The sequence below is a fragment of the Rhincodon typus genome, chromosome 13 (genome assembly GCF_021869965.1).
Source record: "Rhincodon typus isolate 14 chromosome 13, sRhiTyp1.1, whole genome shotgun sequence".
Taxonomy (NCBI): Eukaryota; Metazoa; Chordata; class Chondrichthyes; order Orectolobiformes; family Rhincodontidae; genus Rhincodon; species Rhincodon typus.
The window spans coordinates 42,684,598-42,709,747 of NC_063344.1; the positions used below are offsets into that span (position 1 = coordinate 42,684,598).

The 25,150-nt window shown below is 39.1% G+C and overlaps 1 protein-coding gene across 1 annotated transcript; it reads left to right on the forward strand.

Moving 5' to 3' along the window:
• Positions 1–22,333, forward strand: LOC109923978 (serpin I2). Its single transcript, XM_020524001.2, has 9 exons — positions 1–176; positions 644–901; positions 1,078–1,308; positions 7,513–7,707; positions 12,894–13,086; positions 16,571–16,668; positions 20,712–20,798; positions 21,390–21,476; positions 22,232–22,333. Exons 1-9 carry the CDS (start codon positions 113–115, stop codon positions 22,306–22,308), a joined length of 1,290 nt encoding a protein of 429 aa, XP_020379590.1. The 5' UTR covers positions 1–112; the 3' UTR covers positions 22,309–22,333.
• Positions 22,334–25,150: the final 2,817 nt, after the last annotated feature.

Consider the following 25,150-nt stretch of genomic DNA (forward strand, 5'->3'; position numbering starts at 1 on the left):
TGCCCTTGAAATCATACAAACATGTTACTTGGTTTAATATTTTACCAACATTACTATCAACTTTACTGCCAATTACACACTTGGTAGATTATAGTGCCTTTAGTGTTGTGGAATGTTTCTGGACACCTTGGACAGAGTAATTTTACAGAAATCAGAAATTATGCGTTTTCACTCGCGTATGTATAAAATATTTTTGTATGTGAGAATTTTGTAATCTGTATCTATTCTGTTAAAAACGTAATGACAAAGTGTTTAGTTTTAACAAAATTTGTGTTTACTGCTCTGAATCTAGTGTGTAACAAATTTCTAAGACAGGTTCAGCTCCACATCTACTCAGTGCAAAGTGGATCTATGACTATCTGAAATTAAAACAATATGCCATGTAGTCAACCACTGTACAAATGACATGCAGGTTATGTGACTTCTAATGTCTACCCTTCAATAATACTGTATTATTCAAGTTTTTTCTTCTCTCTAAAATAAACTTCCTATTAAAGCATATAATTTGATTTTTTTTTAGTTCATAGGTCAAGAATTCATCTGGTCAAATAGCTCTAAAACATATAGTCACGAAACATTATTCTCTGACAATAAGGTAACGCCTTAACAACATTACGGATGTGTATTTCTATTTCCTCCACAGCAATGAGAATGCTGTTTTGTATTCTACTGTGGCTGTTTGAAGAACTGCTGATTTGCAGCTCGGATCCTCTTCCTAGTGATATTACTACAGGATTTGCAGTTGATCTCTACCATGCCATTCGGTCAATGCAGAAGGATCAGAATCTTATTTGTTCACCAATGTCTGTCAGCCTGGGCCTAGGGATGACAGAGCTGGGTGCCAGAGGGACCACTTTGCAACAGTTAAGAAAAGTTCTACATTTTGATAAAACACAGGAAGGTAGGTAAAATTCTATTTGTACACCAGCTGGTTAAAGTGATCTACATAAAAATATGTTTGCAATTGCAGAAAAATATTGCATTTCTTTTCATCTGTACATGGCATATTAATAGCATTGGCTATATATTTTTAAATCTTGCTTGCTGAATTCTAAAGTATTGTGATTCCAATTTTAGGGACGGAGTTTTCTTTGTTGAAACAGCAATCCAAAATCATCTCCAGTAGTAGCAGGCAATACTCGCTAAAACTTGCTAATGCAATTTACATACAGGATGAATTCCATTTGACTGAACAATATCTCCACAGCAGCCAAGAATTCTTTCATAATGCTATAAAAAAAGTGAACTTTCAAGATTCTGTATCGACTGCCAATATTATCAATAAATGGATAGCTAATCAGACCGAAGGTAAGTGTTAATATACATGTTTCCTGTGAATAACATTATTTTCTGAAATGAAGGTAGGCCATTCCAAGAAGGCATTTCATGTTTTGAATAATTCATACAGCAGCATTAAGCAGAATTTGAAAATAAAAACCTATAATAACATCAGTAAGGAAATGCCTGAAGATAGACAAAAGAAAGTTGGAAATCTAAAATTTAATTCTGACTGAGTGTGGACCTGACAGAGCAAGCCTCAAACATGTTTCTCTCAAAAGATGTTGGTTTTTGAACATTGCTGAAGAGCTTCCAAGACCTAATGAGTCTTGCTATGATGACAACCAATAGGAATAAAAGCAAACTACAGCAGATGCTGGAAATCTGAATCAAACACAGAAAATGTTGGAAAAACTCAGCTGCTCTGGCGCCATCTGTGCAGAGAGAAACAGAGTGAAGGTTTCAATTCCAATATGACTCTTCTTCAGAACATTTCTGGAGAATAGTCATATCAGATTGGAAACATTAACTTTGTTTCTTTCTCCACAGATGCTACCAGACCTGTTGAGTTTCTCCAACCAATGGGAAGCTGCACCCAACATAAGTGGGCTGCAAGTAGTGAACATGAATATTACTGCTTCACTGGAAGGTGATGTTGATCCTACTTCCTTGAAGTTCTCTCCAGTAACTTTCCACTAGTAAGCTTCAGACTGGAATTGCCCTGCTCCTGTCTCTTGCTACTAAAAGCTGGTTGCCAGAAGCACCTGACCTGAAATAAAGGTAATCTTGGGTCTGTAAAGCTACAGAAAACCAAAAACTGCTCAAGTTATACAGCCCTTGTTTTGGTAGCTGGCTGGTACCTTTTCTATTTCAAGTTCACTCCTTGCATCCAACTCATGAAAAGCGAAAGCCTAAGTAAGACCACTTGTCAGTAGACAGAAACCAAAAATATTGAGAACCATTGTGTAATTGAAAGGAATTTACCAATGATAGCAAATTGACAGCAACTAGCAATATAGCCACTAGTAATGAGATCTTGCTGATACTTACAACCCCCTGGAGCAACATGGAAATGTGAGCCATTAGTGTTCAAACATGTTGAGAGAACTGATCCTGTGTTTGTAGACTTGGTTATATGTTGCAGAACCAAACATTTCAGAAATCCTATTGTCACCAATCCTCCTTCCTATGCCGTGTTTAAGGTCCTACCTAAATTTCAGTCATAGAGAATAAACCACTTTTGAAACTTAATCAAAAAAAGTATTATTGTACTATAACAATAAATATAAGTTAGAATCCCTATTTAGGAATATTTTACAAAGATTATCAGGAATGGAAAATGACATGTCTGTCTTGAAGGGGACCTTGTTCTGGACTGCTGCTTCTTCCAAAGATGGTGTGACATCATTAGCTTAGATGGAGCTTGATGTTGCTTCAATGTTACATCTTTCAGGATAATTATCTTATACAATACCCACCTCTTCTTGGCAGGTCACATTGTGCCTCAAGTGCTTCTGCATAGATAGGATGCAGCTTTGTTTATCTTCCTTCCAAGAGCTTCCAACCTAGTCTCTTCCATTTTCCTTATCCTCCTTTTCAATATCAAAATAAAGGTACTCCCATTCAGAAGTGCATATCTGGAGTGGAAAAGAGGTAATTTTGGTCAAGCTGAATAAAACAAGAAGCAAAAGTCACAAATCAAAGGAATTGCTGCTCAGATTACCATCTACAAACCTTCATTAACAGGACAAATCAAAATGGTCCTCTGGACATAGTGTCTACATCTGTGATACCTGGCAGCAACACCTGTACTGATACACTGATCCCATTGGGGAAACCGTAGTATGGGGTTAATGTCACTGGATTGTAATCCAGAAGACCAGGTTAATGTTGTGGAGACATTGGTTCACTTCCACCGTGGCAACTAGTGTAGCTTATATTTGATTTAAAAATCTGTCTAGTCTCAGTAATGGTGACCGTAAATTTTTGTAAAAATCCATCTGTCTCACTAATGCCCTTTAATAAAGGAAATTTGCTGTCCTCACCTGGTCTGAACTATGTGTGACTCCAGGCCATCTTCTGAAATGGCCAGGGAAGCCAATCAGTGCAAGGACAATTCAAAATGGGCAACAAATGCGAGTTATACCCATGTGCTGTGAAAGAATAACAAAGTGTTTGTTGTGGTGATGTGGAATTCTGGCAGACATTAATGGAGCTTTGGGTTTTTGAGAAGGCAAGTGGTTTTTTGCCCAGATGCACGATGTAAGCCTCTATGAATACATTGTATTCAGTTTATTGTCTCAAAGTCAGTGGACATTTAGAGAGTGATCCAAATCAGCATACCAAAGCACAGATTTGAATTTTGTCAAGTTAGGGTATAAATTAATTTAGCGTGGGATTCTGTTGGGCCAATGGGCAGCTTGCTGTTCAATTGGCTAACCAGTGGGAGCCCCTGTTAGTTTGTGAGGCGACTGTGCGGAATAAAATGTGCATCACACTGAAGGCACCATCTGGCCTTCCCTGTGACTGAGTTCCTTAGCGATGGAGGTCCTGCTCTTCACCGCCAATGCATCCATCAAGTTTTTGAATGGAGCCCAGAGCAGAATGGCAGTTACAGATTGGAAGATTTATTTAATTCACTCACGGGATGTGGGAGGAGCATTACCGCTGAAAGCCACCCATGTGCCATTGCCTTCAAGCCCCATATCATGGACAATAAATGCCAGCCCAGGCAGCAAGGCCCTCATTCCCAATGACAGGTTCCTTCATCAGATTCCCTCCCACTCCAGCAACGTGTGGTCTAACCTCTCTGGTTCAGCTGAGACAGCCTGCATTACATCCAACTCTGTCTTGTTTTTACCAGATGTTTATTTTAACATTTCTTGTGAGTTTACCATATATGCTTACTTTAGCAAAATAGACCCTCATCTTTTTAAATTGCATCTAAATATAGCTGTAACCCTTTTTATCCCTGCATGGATAAACAATTGACAAAAAAAGAAAATGGAAACTTTAAAGACCCAGGGACATCTGTGCATTTCCCACAGGTTAGGTGTAATCATTTATTGTGTAAATAAAATTATCTTATGAAAGAAAGAACAGTTCTTCCATTCCACAACATGTTTCATAACAAACTGCAACAATTGGAAAGTCGTAATGCGTTTTGAAAAATGCTTTAAAAATAAAGGGTGTCAAATTAAACCCAGAACAGAAAAAGTAAAATGTTATTGCCTGGGAGCTATAATGGGTCGTCCAGTCAAGAATTATTATTATTTCAGAACTTTTCTTAAAAGTAATAGTTGTCTTGCCTTCAGCTATTCTACAACCAATATATGTTGAATCCTTGCTTTTACATTAAGTAGCCTTTCAAAAACGGTGGTACTTTACTGATCTATATACCTTTGTGTAAGTCTATCATGGTTTTAAAACAAAGGAATAATACTATCAATGCTGGAAATCTGAAGTGGAGAAATTTCTGGAAATGTGAGTGAATCAGAGAGCATCTGATACCCAAAATAACAGAAAACTCTCTTGTTTCACAATGCAGAACCAAATCAGTTTCACAGTTAACGTAAACTGTACATGGAAACTTGTTTTTATACATCAAGTTGCAGAATGATCGGGTTCAACCAGTCACAATTATGTAATCATAACACTCAAAACGCTGGGAATAGAGAAGTTGGAATAGTAATTTTTCATAATGAAATTTCTCAGCTTTGTAGCTTATCAGTTAATTAGTGTTTATGTTAATAATCCATGGAGATATGCTGGCAGCAGAATTATTCCTGTTGTAAAAATTACATATGGGGTGGAATTTTTCCATTTGTAGTTGAAATATTTTGTCAAGTGACTCTTCACACCAATATTCTGTTATTTACCTCACTAACTGCACAACCAAGTTCTTTGCTGCCTTTCTTGTCGAATCGCATGTAGGAGATACAGTTCTGCTGGGTCATTCTGGCATTCAGATCACTGCTGCTACATTACAGGCTCAGCTGTACACCACTTCAGATGCTGCAAGCCAAGAGCTGCCTTCGTACTGTGATGTTCAACCATTACGACACTGTTGAAAATAAAGCTCGGATCCCACATTATGAACAGGGACCTGGAGGTGCTGGTGGTGGAGAGGAGAGCCATCCTTTATCTTGTGGATAACCACAGGAGGCCATTCAGCCAGCCTGGACCTAAATAGCAGCCAAGGTCAATGCTCTGTCTAGGGTGGCCCAACAGTACCACAATCTTTTCTCTGCTCCCTCAAGTTCACAAGGACTATCACTCACTCTAACTCTGCCACTGCACATGCCTCTCAGCAACCCTCACAATTGCAGGCGTCATGTCTACTCAATGACTCTCAACCACCTTATCCTTCCTGCCCATGTGTTTCTTACTAATTCACTAGGAATATGTCATCACCTCCCCTGCTTTTTCATCACCACAAACTACTCTTCTGTCTACAACTACTGTACTCAATCCCTTTGTTGTATGCAAGAAAAATTGACCTACAACTGCATTAAGTCATTACAAACCTGGAAGGAGGTGACGGGTGGTTTGGGGGCTAAGCTGGGGTGGTAGCAAGACGTCAGGCTTTTCACTCTTAGCCAGAAAAAAGCACAACTTGTGGGGATGGGAGACTTCAGTGACCAACAAAATTCAGCAAGCTTTAATGTGCTATCTACATTGCGGTCCCAATACCATCATTGCTAATGCATTCTTAAACTGCACAAGTTTCTTTTCCTTCTCTTACAGAACTAATTCCCACTCTTCTGTTGTGTTGGCATTAGCAAACTTCCAGTAAGAGGAAGTCAACTTCTCACACCCTGAAATCCAACTTCACCTCTGAGGAGGAATTCACTGAATTCTCAGAGGATGAATTGTGAAGACTTTTACCTGTATCCTTTACCAGCTCAGAGACTTTCATCTCTGTCTGTTCACTATCTAGATTAGACATGGGAGCACCATCTGATGAGCATGTCACTGACGCATCTCTATAACTGGCTGGAGAAGGAACACCCCAGGTTTTGATAGCAATCAATCAACTGCGAAGAACCTAGAAATAACAAGCATAACATTCCATTGATGAAACACTTTGGAAAGCTTTCCAAAGTCTCACAAGTGTCTGTATTTTCTAAAGGTCCAGTTTTGACTCAATTTATTATTGTATTAAAAACTTTATTTTCTGAATTTCATTTACATTAATCAAAGCTAACTGTTTGCACCAGATAAATCCAAACTGAATATATTATCCATAGATTGATTACTTGCTAATAGATAAGTTCTGAATTTACCCTTCCCAATGTGCAGTGTGTCTGTGAAATAACTTGTTGGTTTAATGTCAATAACACTACATAATCACAAATTGCTTTACAGAGACATAATTGTAAAAGTAGATCCCAAAATAAATAAGGAGCTACTAAGATTGGAAGTCAATGGTTTTGGTCAAAACATAGGCTTAAAGGAGGAGAGGATGGTGATGAGAGGAAAAAAATTTGGGGCAGAAATTATGGAACATGGGACTTGGATGGCTGAGGCATAACCACCAATAGCAGATGAAAGAAACAGAAATATTCATAACTGGATGTACCATAGGAACAGAGAGCAGGTGAGATCTGGGATTGGAGAAAACAACAGAGATAAAGTACGGCAAGGTTATGAAAGGAATTTGTTTTAAACTTTCATGGAATATGGGAAAAAAGTTTTTTTTTCTGCGTTTCTAAAGTTGTAGATGAGGATTATAAATTTGAAGCTTTGGGAGCCAATGTAGGGTAAGGAGAATACAGCTGATAACTGAAGATAACTGAGTATGGGATTGGATTTGTCAATGGAATTTGGATGAGCTGAGATTTATGAAGGTTTGATAACAGGAGTATGGTAGGGATGAAATCGTCAATTCTGAAAGTGACAAAGGCATGTCTGGAAGTTTCAGAAGCAGATAAGCTGAGGCACAGATATATAATATTGTGGGAATGAAAGTAGATGGTCTTTGTGATTGATTGATTATAAGTTCAGGAAATCAACTCAAAACCAGTTAGGACATAGAGATTGCTAATTATTTGGTTCAGTAACTAGGAAGGAGGATAGAGCCTGTGAGAAGACTTGTACGGCTAATGCTGATGGCTTTGGTTTTCCTGGTATTTTTCTTGAGGAGCCCTGAAAGTATATGGTCATCATAACATGTAGTTGAAATGTTAATTGTTACTTTAAGAAGCATTGCCTAAATACATTGTTTATTTTCAGGTAAAATCCAAAACTTGGTGACAAGTCAATCTTTGAACGCTTTGACAAAGATGGTTTTAGTGAATGCCATTTACTTCAAGGGGACATGGAAACATAAATTCAATTCAGCGCATACCAGACTGATGAAATTTGTCAAGCAAGATGGCTGTGTTTCTGACATACCAATGATGTACCAACAAGTGATGAGCAGATTTGGTAAGTACTGTCGAAAAGTACACATTTTATCAAAATCAGTTATCTGGATTAAGACACTAGATTTTGGATGAAAGTTTACTTCTTTGCTTCAATATTACCTAAGGCCTTACAAAGAAAAACAGATGGAAAAAAAATCAATTGTCAGATATGTTGCACATAGGCACTGTGATTCTCATTTATCAACAGCTATATAATCTCCCAGGAAAGACAAAAAATGTATAAAAAACCCAGTTCACAAAGAAGAAGTAATAATTCTGAGAAATTTCTCTCTGATCCCTAATGGTGATGAAAAATGTATTCCAGGAGATAACAGCAAACAATTATGCAATTCCCATTATTCCAACTACATTTTTACATGCAGAGGTATCAATCTCCACTGGGCACTCACTTGGTTATTTTTGAAAATTTGCAGTGAATCTGCATTCACTCTGCAATCAAGAAGCTTATTTAGAAGCTTTATAATTGCAAAAAAAAAATCTCCTGACATCTATCTATTTTATGTAAGTCATCTCATTAGTCTACGCACACAGACACAGTCTGTCCCTCGATCATTAAGTACTCCCAAATAAATCATTAGCCCTACCAACATGAATAACATTACATTTATCTAAATAAATGCCATGCACAAGAAATTTCCCTCATCACACCTGGACTCAATTGTTTTTTTTCTCCTCAAACATTTACTGGCACTGGTACAAAGCTTTGTGAACTTGTAGATAATATCCTTTTTACTTTCTCTTATTGAAATAGTAATGAACTAAACAAGGTTTATGTAATCATAGAATCATAGAATCCTGACAATGTGGAAACAGGCCCTTTGGCCCAACTAGTCTACACCGACCCTCAGAGCATCCCACCCAGATCCATTCCTCTATAACCCACCTAATCTACACATCCCTGAACACTATGGGCAATTTAGCATGGCCAATTCACCTAGCCTGCACATCTTTGGACTGTGGGAGGAAACCGGAGCACCCAGAGGAAAACCACGCAGACACGGGGAAAATGTGCAAACTCCACATAGACAGTCGCCCAAGGGTGGAATCGGACCTAGGTCCCTGGTGCAGTGAGGCAGCAGTGCTAACCAATGAATGTTACAGTAAGAATTAATATCCGGATAATTTTTAAAATTTTAATCATGTTTTCTATTTGTGTCGCAGCATTTGAATAAAGTGATATAGCAATAATATTAATATTGTGTACTTAAGAACTGTTTCTCTATTACTATAGGTGTGATTTGATAATACAATCTTTGATTATCCATCCCAGTATATCTGTCTTCTCCTTTGGAAATAATTTATTTATCATCTTTTAACCAGCTTTTGAAATGGGAACTTATCAGCTTTGCACTTGCTGGTTTAAAATATAGTTACTGTTTTATGACTGTTTGCAAGTTTTATGCAAATTGATAATCTGAAAAGATCGCTTTATGAAAAAATGTGTTTTATCATTGTCGATGACTGCTAGCATGATACAGCAGTATAGTGTTGAAATGTAACTTTGGATTTCTGGGTCATGAGCGCAATCTCTTCATTTGTTTTAACTCACCCCAGCTCCTTTTAAAACTAGAGTTGAGAATACACTTTAAATTTGTTCAGTGACTAACAGATATTGGTCTGATTGGTTATTCAGATATTTAAAAAGGCAAAGTAGGAAACACAATGATGTAGAAAATGTGATAAAGCTTATTGCTTTATGGATTTAACTACTGTTAAGCTGCAAGTTTGCTCACAGTAAAAGCAAAGTTATTACAGGTATATCTTGAGTAGGTAATAAAGGATGAGTTTTAACAATAACAATGTTTAAAGCAAAATAGAATCACCATTTTGTATGTAAAACAGAGTTGGAGAAAAATCGCACATTGAACTCTTTAACTATAAAATGCCATTGAAATATACAGCACATACCACCATCATTTTACCCATTCTCCTGTGATGGCAATGGTTAAAAAGGGGGCAGAATCTTCTAGGACCATGAATGATGTGGGCTATGACAAAAAATCTTAGAGATTTGTGTGAGAGGTTCAGCAATGTTCAGCATCATTGGTGACTCCTCTGATACTCCTCGGTCCATTTCAAATGCAACAAAACCTGGACAGTATCCACGTCGGGAGTCACACGACACCAGGTTAGAGTCCAACAGGTTTATTTGAAATCACAAGCTTTCAGAGCGCTGCTCCTTTGTCAGGTGAGGCTTAGTCTGACAAGTGGCAGGTAACTTTTGCACCCCACAAATGCCAGGCAATAGCCATCTCCAGTAAGAGACAATCCAACCACTGCCCCTTGACATTCATTTGTGTTACCTTCACTGAATTGCCCACTATCAACATTCTTGGAGTTACCATTGACCAGAAACTCAACTGGACTCTCCATTTAAATGCAGGAGTAAGAACAGGTCAGAGGCTAGGAATACTGCAGCAAATAACTCACCTTCTAACTCCCCAAAGCCTAGTCCACTGTCTACAAGGCACAAGTCAGAGTGTGATGGAATACTCCGCATTTGCCTGATTGGGTGCACCTCCAACAATTTTCAAGAAGCTTGATACCATCCAGGACAAAGCAGCCCATTTGATTGGCATCACATCCATGGGGGAGCTAATGGTGTATTGGAGTGCATAGGGTGCTGTGAGAGGGGTTCTAACAGGTGGTCACCGCCACTGTGGCCTCATGGAGGAAACGGTGGAGCTCAACGGTGAGCATTACCAAAATGTAATGCCAAGGTGCAGGGGGCACGGCATAAAGTTAGAGTCGTTGTATGATGTGGTGGGTATCAACATGTGGTGATTTGATGAAGATAGACTGTGATACCTGATGACCAGGTCAAGCCCTGTACTCATAGTGCCCATTTGTAACCTTGAATCTGTACCATGACTTTTTGATTGCAAGAAGTGACCTGCAAATGGATAATGCCAGGGACCACCCTGGAGTGGTGGGGGGAACAGTATCAGTGTCGTCTGATAACAAAAGGATAGGGCCCATTACTTCTCGACGGGAGGCTGCTGAAGGGGCGATTACATCAATCATACTTTTTATGATTGCAGGTTCACATAATTTGCAATCATATCATTGTCCATGTGAAATGCATACAGAGTATAAATATGTGGGGTGTAAATATAGTCAGAGGCAATATCCACCATGTCATTGGTGTCTTCAAATTGCACGCATGAAGTACAAGTAATCATAGCCAACATTTAAAAAGTTAGCTCTGATCCATAATGAGCACAGTTCCTGAAGTCTTCCAATGGTTCAGTGAGGAACAGACTGGAATCTCTCTCCACCTGACCTGTGGAGGTGCAGTGACTGGTCCAGAAGCCAACAGGCCACCAGTACAGGAAGAGACCAGAGCTTCAGGGCCGCTCAGGATGCATCAGAGCAGAGGAGGACCAGAGTATTTTGTCCTCTAAGCCATTTCCTTTGGATGAGCAAGGCACAGTATTGATACAGGCTCTGTAAGTCCTGGTACATTGTGACTGAGCTGTGATAACTGCTGGATTGGGACTTGAAGGTGTGGGTACCCATTCTATCCAGGCAGCCCTGAAGGTGACAGCTACATTGAGCTGCTATGTGACTACCTCTATTCAGGCAGCCACAAGAGACCCGTGAAGCACCTCTCAATTGTGCACCCACAAATGCATTAAGACAGTGACCAGTGCCATTGGTGTGAGATCACACTGGTTTATTTGTTTACCTGTGGTGAGATTAATGCTGCAAGCCACACAATATGATTCGGTAACAAAACCAGGTTCCCCCAGGGGCAGGGCGCCATTGACTGAACACATATAACACTGAGATGGTTGTATTGTGATGCAGGAAGGGGTTTGATTTAGTTATTGTGCAAGTGTGATTACTGGTTCTACTTAAACGTTTGAACCTAGTACTCTGGCAGCTGTCTTGACTCTTGCATCCTTGAGAAATCTCGTGTTCCTGCTGCTGTTGAGGGTCCACTCTGATTACTGAGGTGCAAGGGCTATCCAAAGCAACTTTAGCTGAAGACACCGTTGAGTAACCCCTAATTAAGGCAGAGTGCAGGTGTAATGCTTCCCACACTTGGACTAAAGATAGAGCAGATACTAGACCAGATGAAGATGTGTTTCTGCTGCTTGGACTGCTCAGATGGGGCACTGCAATATTCTCCACAAAGAATCAAACATGCTGTGTTGTGCAGAAGTGGAGTAGGCAGTGAGAGGATTTGATGGGTGCTGAGGCATTGGGCAAGGAGGGGCAGTCTTCTACGAAGGAAGATGAGATTGATGAGGAGGTACCTCACCTTACTGCATGTGTTACCTCAGCTGTGTTGAGTGCTGCAAGCCAGACAGGAACTGATTGAGATTCGTTTCCAGCAGATGAGAGATGAGTGCAGCAACTAATCCTTAACTATAAAATAGTTACTGGTCTACATGCAAGCGATTCATGACATTCTGGGAAAGAAATGCAGCTTCGGTTTGTTTTTCTTTCTGTTCACTCTTCAATTTGTAAATAAAAGATAACTTTTGGATTTCTTTGAAGGCTTCCCTGCGCGTGATGATTCCCCCATTGAACAATGATAAGCTGAGGTGCTGAAGTGTGAAGTGGGGAAAGAGACGTGGTGACTTAGAGATTTGTAGCAAAATCAGATGTGGCTAAGGATAGATAAGCTGTGTGGCCTGGTGTTTAAACAATAACTAGGGTAAGAAGGTGGAATTGTATTTGCAAGGTAGTGTCAGTCTTGCCACTTAAATACCATGATAAGGATGGGTTTGTGTCAAGAATGTGAATCTATTCTGGGATATTTGGGCAGGGGTGAATTCTTCCATCTCTGGTGATTGGTGGAATCCAGCTAGAATCTGATGACAAGGGTGCCATACGGGTAGAGTAGGTAGTTAATGAGGTGAGTTATGGATGATAATGCAATACTACTCATTAGGACTTGTGGAGTAAAACACCTGTGAAACTCAACAACAATGACAAGTAGCCAAAAAGAAAATAAGGTTCGTTGAGGTTTCCTATCTAAAGTGGGAACATGAACTCAACAGATTTACAATACTGAAGTACTTTACAGAATTCGTCTTTTTACAAATATCATCATTAATAACTGGATAATGAATCATATAAATAAATCCCTCTTATAATACCATTCTAGATTTTGAATGTCTGATTTAAATAGCGTTCCTGTCACTGGTAATTATATAATCAATTGTTTTATTACAGGTTATTTTACAGCTGGAAAAATCAGTTATCAGGTTGTAGAAGTACCTTATATTGGAGACGAAGCCAGCATATTCCTGGCACTACCAGCAGAAGGAACTGATTTAACAGAATTGGAGAAACTTATTACACCACAACTTATCCATAATTGGCTTTCCACAATGTCAGAAGAAGACATTGAGATTAACCTTCCAAGGTTGGTGAGCGAAGCTTGGATTTCCTGATTTATGTTGGCATTGTCGGAGCAGTATTAGCTTATTATTTGCTGTTAATTATAATGTAACTTCTCTATGTTGGTAGAAAAGAAGTAGATTTTAAGAGATGCATTGGGTGTCTTAAATATAATTATACATGTATTTTTGCAGCTATTTGTTTGTTTGTTGCCATGAAAATCAAATTAGCAAACATTTGCATGGACAGTACAACTATGCTAATGAGTTTGTCACTGGAGCTGCTACTTTTATGTAGAAATGACTTACATATTTATTCTGAATTGCACTTAAGTATGTTGATGAGATTCAGTCTTCCACCGAATATCTAAACTGCAATAAAACTTGAAAACAGGTAATATTAAACATCTAAATAAATTAGTTTCTTCTTCTTAGAAGTGATGAAATCTTACAAATTTTCTCAATATAATCCTCTAAAGTATTCATCAAGTTGATTCTCAGGTTTAATTGAACAATCTGTGCTGACCTCAGTTTAATCCAGGGCAGCAATTGATTACAATACCAATGAAATAATGAAGCAAACATCAATCAAGGTTTTACACTTGATTTCAATCTGACAAATGCTCATCAAAGTGCCTGTGTGAGAATGTTTCATAAGGACTGCATCAAGCTACCTGTCTCATTAAATAATTTATGAATTTACCAAATTTGCAGGAATGATATTATTTGGAAGTAAAAACTACTTTTAAGTACAAGTTGAGAGTGAACCTCAAAAGCGTATACACAGCTGTTTTTGGTTTTCTGTATTATTTAAAAAATGTATTTTAGTGTATGGGACCAAGCACCTAATTCATTGTCAGAAAGGTATGACCTTCTACAATGCCACTAACATTTTCCAATTGCTTTTTTTAATCCCCATAGCAACAATTAAAACGATATTCATTAAAGATACATTTGTTTATATATTTCTTTGGAGATCATATGTTTGTGCTTTCTACAACGTTGTTGTAAATAAAAACAGAAAAAGCTGGGAATACAACTGAAGATCAGAAATCTTGCAATCTTTTTCTTTCAGCTGCTGATTGATATGATGAGGACTTCATCATGCCTCAATATCTTCACTTTTTATGCACTTTCATGTCTACTTTTAACAATCGCAAAGGCTGCTCAATCTCACCCAAAAGGCACCATATCTGTTCCAAAGGGATCCCTGGACCTATCCAAAAAGTCTCTTAACTCTCCGAAAGGTTACCTTACTTCTCAAACTTGAACTCTGATATGTTTAGACCTTCCTTTGAAAATGTAGAGCCAACAAGTTGTGCTTTGGACATCCCAAATACCAAATTTACATTAATTTGAAGAGAGTTGCACTTTTACACAGTTACTTCCTTGAACCATTGTGCAGGTGGAAACCATGTTCCATCCAACATGATAACTGCTTTCAATGGAACTGAGTTGGCTGAAGTTATCATTCACTGATTGTAAATGTATCAATGCTGCACAGACTGAAATTTACAGATTTGTTCTTTCTTCATGACGAAATTTCATGCTAGCATGAGTGCTGCTGAAAGAAGAGCTAACCTTCAGAAAGAGTTAAAGTATCATGTGGTGCTATAAATGGCTAGCCTCTTTACCTTCATTATTATAGCTACCGCTAAAATGACAATTGACCACACAGTTGATAATGAAAAGTGAACATAAATATACACATGTGTTATTCTATTTATAATGAAGTTTTAATCACCAATGTGCCATCAGAAGGCTTTGCTTATTTTCTTCTTCTCTAACTGCGTACATCTAGGTGCATCCCTGGGATCTGCATTTGGGGTAGAGGGAGCCACTTCAATAATGGTGCCTATTGGCATTGAAGATTTGTGTGATGACCCCAGGGCATTTTTGGCTTGAGGCCAGACATGCTGAGAGTAGTCTGGTGGATGCAGGCTCACCTTCCTTGACTTGAACTTTCAACAGTTGACATTCGGGGAGAGTGGAGGGATAGGGGTGGGGGTGGCTGCTGAAAGAGGGACGCAGGTAGAGTGAATATGCCAGCTCCTGTTATGTGGTTCATCTTCCTCTTGCTTACTATTGGCACCATCCTGCCTCCATGTGAGGAAGGGAACCTGTACTGTGGTCAAGCCTCCTTCTTCCCCTTGTTCTCTTGCTGTTCCTGCTACGCACCAATGGCTTAAGCTATGGACAGCAGGTACATGCACATATCTGATGGTCACTGAGTGGGCTAGCCCTAGCTGTCCATGGCAGCTACCAATATGTCCATGGAGACAGCTATATGCATGCATGCCAGAGCCAGCATGGTATAACTGGCCTTACTGGCCTCTTGAACCTTTGATCTAGTGTGCTAAGAATCTCTGACAAAACTGGCAGCTGCTCCTTTGTCAATTTGTGAATTTTGATGCAGTTATTAATAGTTAACTCCATGCCTGCCTTGCATAGGTGTTTGTCTCTGGCCATTCTCAGAATGCCAATGACTCTGAGGTGTTCCCTCCTTGGACAGCTGTGGAGATGTAACGGTGATGTGCTCACCAGAATGTGCTCCTGACTCTAATCTAGCAAACATATCCACCAAATTGTCAGCATCTGAGTTGATCAAGGATGCAGGAGACACCTTTATTGATGTTTTTTCTGTGGTCTGAGTTTTCTTCTTCAGACGTGAAGGAGGGTTTGTTTGCTGGAGGAGTTGCCTTTTTCATGGCAGAGACTGTGTAAAGCCAGTAGTGCCTGCAAAACAGAGAGGATATGAGAGGGAATGAGTTGTGAAATAGGGGCAGAAGCTTGAGCATGTTAAGAATGTATTCACAGTGCTGGCAATGGGAGATCACAGCAGGACTTGATAATGACTCCCACTTGATTGCTGGAGCTGTCTCTCTCTTCTCCTTCAAGCTCAAGGATTGTCTCCTCAAAGCGGGTGAGGAGATCAATATTGGACAGCCCACCAACTATCCTGGTTCTTCCTGCCCTATTGTGGCAGGATTTGTTAGTAGTTTGGGGATAGCATAAATGACAGCCACTGAGGGAAGATGATTCATGCTATAATGAAAGTAGCAGACCATGATCCTTGGTGGGAGGGGCTTAAAGTAGTGGAGTTAGAATGAGTGTGAATTAGCAGTGAGAGGATGTGGCAATTACTTTTGTGCAATGCCAAAGGTCATTTGCCTTCTTGTGGCAATGATGGGCATTCCTTCAGACTGTGGACAGCATATTGACCCAGGTGGCACTCTGACCAGACTGGTTGTGTCTGATACCATGGTCGTCTCTAGTGGTCCTGAGGAAAGAGAATGGGCCTTCTGTCCACAGCACCACCCACCAGCGGTGGGATCTCCAGGTCTCAGTCAAATCGAGATGCCAACTTGGCCATTTCAGGGGCAGTTTTTCCCGCACTGCAACTCTGAAAGGCAATTGCTGGCTTGAACTGGTGCCTTATCTCAATTGTTCAACTGCAGTGACATGTTGTGTAATTTGCTAAACATTCTGTTTTCTCACTATTATTTGTAGATTTACAATCCAACAAAGGTTAGATTTGAAAGAACCGTTTGGAGTCCTCAATGTCACAGAGATATTTGGAAGTGAATGTGACCTTTCTGGGATCACAGGTATGACTGTCAGGGTTCCATTAATTCCTAGCTCGTATTACCAAGAATGAATTCTGAGATTGACGTATATAGTGGAATGGTAGAGAGCAAGGATTACAATACCAGGCAAGCCCAATTCATGCATATCATTTATAAATTTCTCTGTGTCACTTGTCCTTTATGTGAGATATATGATTGTGCAAAATAAAATGAGTGGTTTAAAATTAAAAGGACACAGCCATTTAAAGAGGAATTTATCTTGATTAAAACTTTGGTGCCTTTTCCAAGGAGCCATGCCCATCAGCAATGCATATTAGAAAATTATTTGCATGGTTTTAAAATAATTTGATTGAATAGTATAGAGGAAGTGTGTGCAGTTTCCTCATGATGTGAGTAAGGCTGTGTAAAGGGAACTTGCTATCATTAAAAAAGTGCACAAATGCTAATACCACGTGGGCTGCATTTTCAGGGTGTGGCAATCTCACACAGATTTTCACTCTGGCCTTTTATTTTAAGAAAGAAGAAAGCTCTACATTTCTGAGAGGATGTCCCACGCAGGGCTCTCACAGCAATGTGGAGCCATATTTCCATTCTGACAGTTCTTTCCCAGTGCAGCAAGGGTCCCAGGCTGTCGATCGAGTCCAGTGACAGGGGCTGTAAGAGGCTGTCAGGTCAAAGTAGGCGGGGTGGTGTAAGGGGTCTGGGGAAAATACGGTTGGGAGTGTGTGAAGTAAGTATGTGGTCTGTTGAATAGGTACCCGGAGTTAGATTATGCATTTAATAATCTAGTTTGTAATCTAGCTAATAATCGTAAGTATTACCCTAATTTCATCAGAACCCTCCAAAGTCTCTGATTTAAATGGAAGCTTTCAGAGGGTTCCAAGCCCAGAGGAATTGCCCAGTAGAAAATGTAATTTCCATCAGGGTGTGGTATGATGGGACTCCACAGGGCTCCCATGTATAGCTCCCACATAACCTCGAATACCAACTGCCTGCTCAACAGTAAATTCAAGTAAATCTTCTATATCCATGCAAAAGTCAGTCTTGTTTCAGCTGAACTATAATTGTGGCTTAAGAAATCATAATTTTTCATTAACCTCATGTAAAAATCAACCTTAGATTTTCAGGGATGAAACTCTATGCCTTGGCACAAAAACAGCGGATGCTGGAGGGACACAGCAGACCTGATATCACCAGCAGAGAAAAGTGTTAACATTTCAAACATTAACTCTAGCTTCTCTCTACAGATGCTGCCAGGCTTGCTGTGTTTTTTCAGCACTCTGCTTTTGCTTTAAATTTCCAGCATGTGCAGTTCTTTGAGTTTATTTTAGCTGCATTGGCAGTTCCCCTCCTTGCTCCACCTGCGCTCCCTTCATTTACTTACCAAAAACACGCAGATTTGGAAGAATCCAACCTGATTCCCGATATTGGGTAGATTCAGGTCCTGTTGGATGCTGCTTCATTCTGGTTACCTCAATGGATGCACAGAGAAGGTCAGACACAGCTTGGCAAGTTTATCACTTGCAAAGAATTATGTCGTTTTCCTGCAGTCTATGTGCCAGGCTGATGTTAACCACAAGACACTGCCTGCAATAGCTCACACTTTCACTTGAAATTGTCCCAGAGGAAATCCCACTCTCTGTTCCGAATATATTGCTGGGAGGCTACTTGGTATCCAGGCCTGGCAGCAGAAATGACATTTCACAATTTTTTCTTATTCTTTCAGAATTTGTGTAACAGTGTAATTTGTGGAGAGGAAGCCCTTTCCAATAAACACTTGTAAATTGGGCACAGAGCTCCAATGGTACAAGCCAGAAAAACATCCCCAATAAACTGTGATGAATGATTAACTGGGATTGTTTCCCAGAGTAAGAATGAGATGGTTCTGGTATTGTTTTCTATAACGCAAACTGTGTCATTCCAAATGTCAATCTTTCAAAAACATCACCAGAGTAAAAAATCAACCTTTTAATGTTTGTATGAACACTAGTCTCACAAACTTGACATTGAAATGGGTATTTATATTGTGTGTTTATCTTAATATATTATTTGTAAAAATTTTGTTGTTCATTTCACATGTGAAATGCTATTATCAACAACTTGATAAAATACTTCACACATTTTTAAAAGAGGCAGTAGCATTCTTAATGGTTTGCAGGAAAGTATGTAGCCTTATGGTAACTCTTTTAATCCAGGGAAGCTAATTGAATTCACCTTAGCTCTTCATGAGTTTGAAAATGAGGATATGTCATTCTCAAATGTTTAGATAATGCCTGCACTAAACGCTGTTCTGTCCTCACAATCTGTTCATAGGCCTTTCCCTATGCCATGATGTAATCAGCCAGTAGGAGACAAAAGCTTAGCATTGGTCTTTTCCCATTGTGCCTGTCTCTCTGTGTGGGATAATACCTATCATTATGGAGCATTATAGATGAGAAGGGTGCAATTTTATCCTCCCTAGAAGTAGCAAGAAAGACAAATAATTGGGCAATTTGGCCCTGAGGAAACACTCACTCCCGTCCTGTGACCTCAGCAATTAAGTACTTGGTGAAGAGGTCCAAAGGCAAATTTTTCAACTTGCCAACAATTAAGGCGCTTAAAAAGTCAATCAATTGCCTCTTAAGGGTCTTAAGACCACCAGCCTGAGTACCTGCCTTCCCAGCAGATAACAACAGTCGCTCATTTCTGACTAGGAAACAAGAATAACCTTACTCCCGTGTTATGGGGAGAGTGGGGGTGCCTCCATTTGCCTTAATTGGCAGAAAATCAAGGGCAGGGAGGTGCAAGAGGGTGATCACTGAAGAACTCCCCTTTATCTTTGAACTCTCTTGTCTTTGAACTCCCCTCCATGTGAGCCACACTCACAAGTCTGATAGAAAAAGTCTTACTTTCTTGCTGGAAAGTCCCTTGAAGTGTAGGCCTCCAGTGACAATTTCTAGGACCAAGAAGCTGCCAGCCTTTGACTGGCTGTCAGTTTTTGGTGAGGGGAAAATACAACGTCAAAACCTGTAAATTGCTGAGAAGCTTGCCAGTCATCACTTAACAAGCTAATTAGAGCTCAATTCAGGAAGCTTATTCATTGGTGAGGTGACAGTTCAGTTGCCACAATACACATCCACTCCACACTTGGTTAAGGGAGAATTTAATCTTGGGCTGGACTCTTATCATTTTGTGTCACAGAACAGTAGCACGCTAACAGCCGTACTAATTTCTACCTTTGGCAACGGTCATCTTCATAACACAACAATTCATTAGAGCATGTGATGATACTGTGGTTTTGGGTGGTGTATCTTTTTCATGTTCATTTTTTGAAGAGAGGTTTTAAGCCATAGGTAGTGGGCTGTCTCTTCCAAGCCAATTAAGTAAACCACTTGTGAGGCCTTGGGGCTTTTTTAAAAGTTGAAATAATAGAAGCAGCATGAATAGTGGAGTTAGGCTCCCACAGATCCAGGGTTTTAGTTTAGCTTTCAGGTGTTGTTGGAGTTTTGAAGTTGGTCGTAGAAGCTGCCTAGCTTTCTCTCTACCAGGATTTTCTCTTGCTGTTCTTTTCACCTGCACTGGAAAAACATCGCATATGAGACAATCTATTTTAATGAACTTACCTTTGCCAAGGGTGTGTTTATCAGATGTTACTATATTGGAACAGTTGCTGTTTAGTAGTTAACTAATCTATTATTCTGTTAAGTTTTCCAGTAGAGTTAAAGTTATACCAATTCTTCTTTCTTTTGATTGTATTTTAACTATATGGTAAGAATAAAGTGTATTTTGCTTAAAGCTGATTAGTGTAACCAATCAAATTACATCTGGAATATAGTACCTTACACTTGCCTCTAAATAAGATAAAAGTTAGGGTCTAGGCTATCTCCTTGATATATTTGAAGGGGTATGGTCTGGTCCACATAAAGTACAAATAAATCTTAACTAACTAAAAAATTATGAATGTCAGAAAATAAATAATAGCTAAGTCCAAACATGAACAGTAGAATAATCACTTAGAATATTCAAGAATAATTAGAATTCTACTAGAATTAATTGCTAAGTTTTATAATTGCTCTTTTCAATAGAATCATCTGACTTGTACATTTCTCAAGCAGTCCATCAAGCATTCATTGAAATAAATGAAGAAGGGAGTGAAGCAGCAGCTTCATCAGGTTTATTATTGCTTGGTTGAATTGATATTAAATTTACTTTTAATGCATGTACTTTAGTTAGTTTTCTTCTCTGCTTTTTAAAAAAATGAACATCTGTCAATAGACAAAGATTTAATAAAAAGGACTAAAAAATACTTAAAATTATCTCACTTCCAGTTGTAGTCTCTTTTGTAGAGAGAGATACTGCAGTCTTTCTTGTTCTGGAAACACACTGGTGAGGAAAGTTGTCTTGTACCAATTTAAAAAAAAACTTCCTTTCTTTCCCCAATGTACTATTACTATCTCAGTCTATTTTAAGATAATTGAAGTCCCCAGTACTAGTAATTGCATCTTTCAAGTTGCTTGAAAAATTTTTGCTCTATTTCATTTTCATTATTTGATGCCTGTTGTTTAAAGGCTAAAGCAGAAATTCTGTCACTAAGACAAGGCTGACCCCTATACTTGTTATTAATAAGAAGGGAGGAAACATAATTATTGTAGTTTTGGTATTTGCAATATATATTTATTTTAGATATTTTTGTTCTATATTTTCCAAATGTGCAAAATATGATATTGATGTAATTTTTCCTAATATTGGATTTTTCCATGCAGGTATGACCGCAGCAATCATGAGCCTTCCTCGACATAAATTTATGGCAAATCGTCCATTTGTTTTTCTTATACGTAGCAACCTGACAGGTAAGGTTGTTACTTTATACGTGTCATTTATTGGAATGTTTTTGAGAACTCATTTGTCAGTTACTAAGCAAAGTTAAAATCAAGGAGAGTCATTAAATGCAAAATGTTAACTGTTTTTCTGTCCACAGATGCTACCAAACTTGCTGAGTTTCTCCAGTACATTCTGTTTTTATTATATAAAATTAAGAATCTAGTTTTTGATAACAATCTGAAAAAATAAGTTAATCCAAAATAAACATGGTGTTTAATGATGAAACTATTTTGTTTTGTTTAGGGAAATTAAGTACTTGTTTAAATTACCTTAGTTTTGACAAACAGATCTGTATTTCAAAAATGATGATAAGTCAAGCCATTAGGATTAGGTGTAGAACTGGATGAGCACAGCAGGTCAAGCAGCATCAGAGGAGCAGGAAAGCTGATGTTTCGGGTCTGGACCCTTCTTCAAAGAAGCTTTCCTGCTCCTCTGATGCTGCTTGGCCGGCTGTGTTCATCCAGCTCTACACCTTGTTATCTCAAATTCTCCAGCATCAGCAGTTCCTACTATCTCTGAAGCCATTAGGATTACTTCCCAAGACTTGCTTTCTCTGATGTCAGGAGAATCTTAAATATATGATACAATATAACAGATGTCACTCACCGTTATTGGTGTTCAGCTTAATCTAATAGGTTTGAATTGTGTACAGTCAGCCAATTATTATTGCTAATAGCTATTCTACCATTTTCTTTGCCTTAATATAAATATTTTTGATTTTCAGGTTCAATATTATTCATTGGAAGAGTAATGGACCCTGAGGGGGTGAATTCCTATGGGAGAGATAAGGATGCGCTGTAAAATAAAAGCGTACTATGTAAACTAATACCACTGAATTTGCTGTTTGTATATTTGTTGAAAAGTGAAACAAAAGAAAATATGGTTACACCCTAAGTATAAACAAACTGGAACTATTTGTAAATGCTCTAACTCCTCCACGAACTTTCTGGAAATCCAAGTCACATAAAAAAACTTTGTCAAAAAAGCAGATAATATAATTTTCAACTACAGGGATAACAAGTCATCCTGCTTAGAAAATGCACCACTCTCCCACATTTCGTCTGTAACGCTAAAAGTTTCTCATCTTTTCCAAATTAAATTTTAAGTTATTCATTATTATGGAATACAATGACTTCTGATACTGGTCTGTTTGGTCAAGTTTATCTCTCACTCTGTTAAATACATATGAGGTGTTAAATGCAGCTATTGATGAGGAGGTTCAACATTGGATCAGCTGCACCAGCTTAAACTAAGGCAGCATGTGTTTCCCAACAAAGGCCTTGGCAAGTCAACAAAAGTACTAATTTACAAAACAGTTGTTGTTACCATACTGTGGTAGTGTAGTGAGACTTGGGCTATGTATTAGCAACACATGCCTCAGTGTAATAAAAAAAACAATCAATAATTTCAAAACTTTAAAGTTTTGTCAAAGATGTATAGCTCGGGTTATGGATGAGGTTGTTGACTTGCTAGCCGAGCTGGCTTGTTTCTGTTCAGACGTTCCGTCACCATGGTAGGTGACATCATCAGTGGAGCCTCCAGTGAAGCGATGTTATTCTACTCCGCTTGGAATTTATACTGTCCGGTCCGTTATGGTGAGTACTGTCATTTCTGGTTTTGATCTGTATGGGTTTGTATATGGGGTCCAATTCTGTATGTTTGTTGATTGAACTATGGGTGAAGAACCATGCCTCTAGGAATTCACTACTTAAACAGGCTATGGGGCTAGGATGTGCTGCAACACTCCAGAACTACGCAGGAAAGACGAAGAACACTTACACAAGATCATCACTTTAACCTGATATCCCTGCAACTTCATCCACAGATGCCTACAAAACAGACAACAGGAGGACACAGTACAACCTAACACACTGACCACACTGCCCTACATCAAGACCATATGGGAACTGATAACAAGACTCCTAAGACCACTAGGAATCATGGTGGTCCCCAAGCCCACAGCCACTCCAGAACAAACACTTACAAGGATTAATGTCCCCATTCCCAAAACATTCAGAACCAACGAGGTTTACAAAATACCATGCCACGACTGCCACAAACATTACATCGGACAGACAGGAAGGAAACTAGCCATCAGAATACATGAACATCAACTAGTGGCAAAATGGCATGATGAATTCTCCTTGATATCGGTACATTCAGAGAATGAAGGCCATCAATTTAACTGGGACAAAGTAACCATAGTAGCCCAAGCCAAACATAGACACGCACGGGAATTCCCAATAAGTCTTATTTTCTCAATTATCAAATGGCTAGCATTATTATTTATTCAATTTGGGGGTCCATGCACAACACGATAGCAACAACAATATCCTTATGGACTCTCTGTTATGTCATTAAAAGCTCAAATAATTTTGCTAAACATGTTTCGCCTAGAACAAATAAATGTGTGTTACTTAGCTAATATTAAGCTCTAGGATGCTTTTGAAAACCCATTTTTGAGCAATTCCTTTGTGTTCCTTCTCAAGATCTTTTTTGCTTCGTACCTCTGTGAAGTATGGAAGGACATATTTGCACTGTTACGTACACAAGATTTTCTCTGGGCAAGGAGGCTTGGGTTCATGACCCACCTGCTCCAGAGGTATGTAAGAACAGCTGTAAATAGTTTGATGAAAACATTCTGTGCAACATTTTTTTGTGGTTTTTGTTTTGTTGTTGAATAAGCAGGCCTGTAAGTTTTCCAGCAATGCAGATGACTGATTCCCCAGTCCAACTTTCAAATGGAACGTGGAGAAGTTAAGCAGTGATTGGAGGCCAAGATGTTTCAGGCTTTTCAACAAGTTGTTGCTCAATAGCTCATGTAGTTCTCATGAGGCAAGTTGTGAAATGCACATCTCACAATGCGTTAAATTTTAAGAGTAATGCAACAGCAACATTTGAGCTATTTGGCTTTGACAGTTTAACACCTTGTTCCGAAACTTTTCGCAGCTGCGCTTGTAAATACTTCGCCTTTTTCTTAAAAAAAAAACAATTTGTTGAACGCTGGCTGGGATGTCATTTATTATTTATTGCTGATTCCTAATTACCATTGAGAAGATCGTGGTGACTGGCTTTTTTGATCGTTCGCAGTCCATGGGGGCAGAGGTTTGAAGTTCCTCACAGATTTTTCCAAAGTGTTTTAAAGCAGGAGAATTAAGGAGTTTTGCATTTATTTATCTAACCCTGGTTATCAGTAATGTTATAATAAAACCAAAATGATGTTGGTAAACTGGAAATCAGAAAGTGTTGCATGAAAATATTCAGGGCCGAATAACAGCCATGGAGAGAGAAACTAAGCTAAAATTTCTTGTCGAACATGGTTCTTTAGAAGTGAAGAAGCTCTTTCAGAGCTGCTGACTTTTGATCTCAGTGGTCCATCTACACGAAGAAACTCCGTTTCAGCAGGAATGAATGAATGAACCATTGAAGTGCAGCCTCTTCATCCAATCAGCAAGGGAGGATCTGTTTGATTGACAGCTCCCTCCGGGACCGGGTCCGCGCCGAATCTCGCGAGAGGCGGTTTCCAGGGAAACGAGAACAGCGACAGAACAGCTGGACCTGAGCTGAGAGCCCGCAGGAGGAGCGGGTGAGTGTGAGTGTGAGTGTGAGTGTGAGGGGTGAGGGGTGAGGGAGAGGGAGAGGG

Bases quoted from the DNA above. Each gene is read 5' to 3' on its own strand.
- LOC109923978 (XM_020524001.2), top strand. From the start codon at position 113: ATGTTTCTGGACACCTTGGACAGAGTAATTTTACAGAAATCAGAAATT. The intron at 177-643 runs GTATGTATAAAA...TTTCCTCCACAG, and splicing joins AATTATGCGTTTTCACTCGC to CAATGAGAATGCTGTTTTGT. The intron at 7,708-12,893 runs GTAAGTACTGTC...GTTTTATTACAG, and splicing joins ACAAGTGATGAGCAGATTTG to GTTATTTTACAGCTGGAAAA.